Source organism: Engraulis encrasicolus, chromosome 8 (assembly GCF_034702125.1).
Source record: "Engraulis encrasicolus isolate BLACKSEA-1 chromosome 8, IST_EnEncr_1.0, whole genome shotgun sequence".
Taxonomy (NCBI): domain Eukaryota; kingdom Metazoa; phylum Chordata; class Actinopteri; order Clupeiformes; family Engraulidae; genus Engraulis; species Engraulis encrasicolus.
In genome coordinates, this window is record NC_085864.1 from 35,483,521 (window position 1) to 35,486,020 (window position 2,500).

The 2,500-nt window shown below is 45.6% G+C and overlaps 1 protein-coding gene across 4 annotated transcripts in view; it reads right to left on the reverse strand.

Annotated features, from left to right (window-relative positions):
• sik3 (SIK family kinase 3) overlaps positions 1 to 2,500 on the reverse strand; it is an 89,896-nt gene that overhangs the window by 42,290 nt on the left and 45,106 nt on the right. For 3 of the 4 annotated variants that reach the window (XM_063205542.1, XM_063205539.1, XM_063205540.1), the window contains exons 9-10: positions 2,200 to 2,331; positions 50 to 121 (exon numbers count right to left, since the gene is read on the reverse strand). In XM_063205542.1, the coding sequence (XP_063061612.1) occupies positions 50 to 121; positions 2,200 to 2,331 (204 nt within the window). The remainder of the gene's footprint in view (positions 1 to 49; positions 122 to 2,199; positions 2,332 to 2,500) is intronic. The other variant, XM_063205541.1, reaches the window with a different exon arrangement.

The window sequence follows — 2,500 nt, forward strand, 5'->3', positions numbered from 1 at the left end:
CGGGCCGGCATTGACGTCAGCAGCTGTCAGCGGTGTCAGTCTCACTCACCTCCACGATCTGATTCTCGGGGTTGATGAGCTGGACATGCGGGACGTTCATGCTGACAGGACTGGCCTGATCCTGCAGGACAACACAAGCACAGCAGCACACAGCACATTGAGGCACTCAGCTGGGCTGTTTGGGTTGGGTGTGTGTGTGCGTATGTGCGTATGTGTGTGTGTGTGTGTGTGTGCGTGCGTGCGCGTGTGCGTGTGTGTGTGTGTGGGTGTGTGTGTGTCGCTGGAGAGATTTCAGTGGAAGAAGCAGCGAACCAGCTGAAATAAGATAGCAAGATGTATGTTTTTTGAATGTAAGATATATAATGATATTTTCTTTTCTTTTTTTTAATACCATATGCCAGCCCCTCTAATGGGAATATTGCTCCAAGACATGTCTGCCAGTCAAAATCCTCAAAACAGAATCTACCAGCAACTTGACTGTTTCACGATAACTCTGTTTGCTGAGTCTCTTAAAAAAATGGGAGTATGGGGATGGGGGAGTGGAGTTGCAGGCAGCATTGATGACTACAGGGTGGGGCAGTGTATGTGGGTCTAAGACGTCCAACATGAAATTGTCCTTCAGTGTAACGGATACTTTTGCTTACTGTAAATGCAAAAAAAAAAGATTTTTTTTAAATTATTTCTTTGGCTTGGCTTTCATGCATTCACTTTTCAAAAAATTGAAAATCATGTTTTTTCACAGTTACAGTAATCAAAAGTATCTGTTAGCACTGAAGGACAATTTCATGTTGGACGTCTTTGACCCACTTGGGTATGAATGATTGGCACTGTGCTGGAAGCTCAGAGGTCTGGCATTGTGTTAGGGGCCAAGAGACCTGGCCCTGCACAAACCTCTAAGCCTGTTTAACCCCAGTTACCGCAAACAGCCACTGTACACAGACATTAAGACAATCAGCAACATGCACGCACAGACACTGACACGTCACACACACACGCCTCTCTATGTGAAAGTCAAAGGAAAACAAAAAGCCAGCATGACACTTGACCTTCTGCTTACTAAGGATTTGAACTATAGACTCAAAATGTATGAATAATAATACTTCGATCACTTATTGCAGTTTTAGACTTAAAATGTATGAATAATAATACTTCAATCACTTATTGCAGTTTTAGACTTAAAATGTATGAATAGCTATACTTTGATCACTTATTGCAGTTTTTGTAATCAGCCTATGCAATGAGAGAGGGAATCGAGTTCAGTAAGGCATGCAAAAGCAATAGCTTAGCCATCCTTTTTAAAAAGGAAAATCCACTCTTTAGCGCACCAGGCTTTGCATTAGCAGTAGCAGTGAGATGTAGCTACACAGTGTGTTAGCCTCTGACACAGGGTGCACACAAACACACAGCTTTGCACAGCCAGTGGAAAGTGGCACTATAAGGACTTGAGCCTTCTTGCAGGCGGCTTTATGGCGTGGCGAACGCCGCATGGGGCACATGTGCGCAGCGGGCAGGTGTCGCTAGGCTAATCCAATAGAATAATCAGCCTCTACAGACAGCGGCCGCTGACGCACTCCTGACTTTCACCCATCATGGCCAGTGGACACAAATCCAAGCTGACACACAAAACACAAACACATACACTTGCTTTCTCACTTACTTACTTACACACACACACACACACACACACACACACACTAATGACGTGCTGTTTATAGCTGAGTCATCAATGGTGTGGGTCTTTTACCATTTACACTCTTAAGTGTTACAGTGACGCCCAATGACGTGTACATTGACGTTACTGGAATGTTTACGAGGATGCAGGTTCTAAAGAATGCTGAATTTTCCATAGAATATTAGCCTGAATTTTAGAATCTTGCATAGTTGTGCAATACATTTTTAAAAACATTTTAAAAAAAAGGCTGTCTGGATCTCTGTACTGTACAATATAACCTGTGCTGTGTTGACCACAGCAATATCTTAACACATCTGGCATAACTCCCGACACACACACACACACACACACACACAGACAGACTGACACACAGACTGACACACTGACACACTGACACACTGACACACACACACACACACACAGACAGACTGACACACAGACTGACACACACACACACACACACACACACACACACAGACACAGACACAGACACAGACACAGACACAGACACAGACACACACACACACCTGTACGGTGAGGGGGTAGCCCATGGGCCGCGGTGCCGGCGGGGGCAGCCGGAGGGTCTTGTGTTTCTTCAGCCGTTCCGACAGCAAACTGTAGATGGCGCTGTAGTGATCATACGCGTCCGTGTGGAGAGACTAATGAAGGAGCACAAGACACAAGAAAACAGGGGTGTTAGTGAGGGGTGCGTGTGAGTGTGAGTGCGTGTGTGTGTGTGTGGTGGTGCTGGCATCCATGTGGAGAGTGAACAGAAGTACAAGACACAAGAGACCAGGGATGTCAGTGTGGGGTGAGTGAGAAGGACAG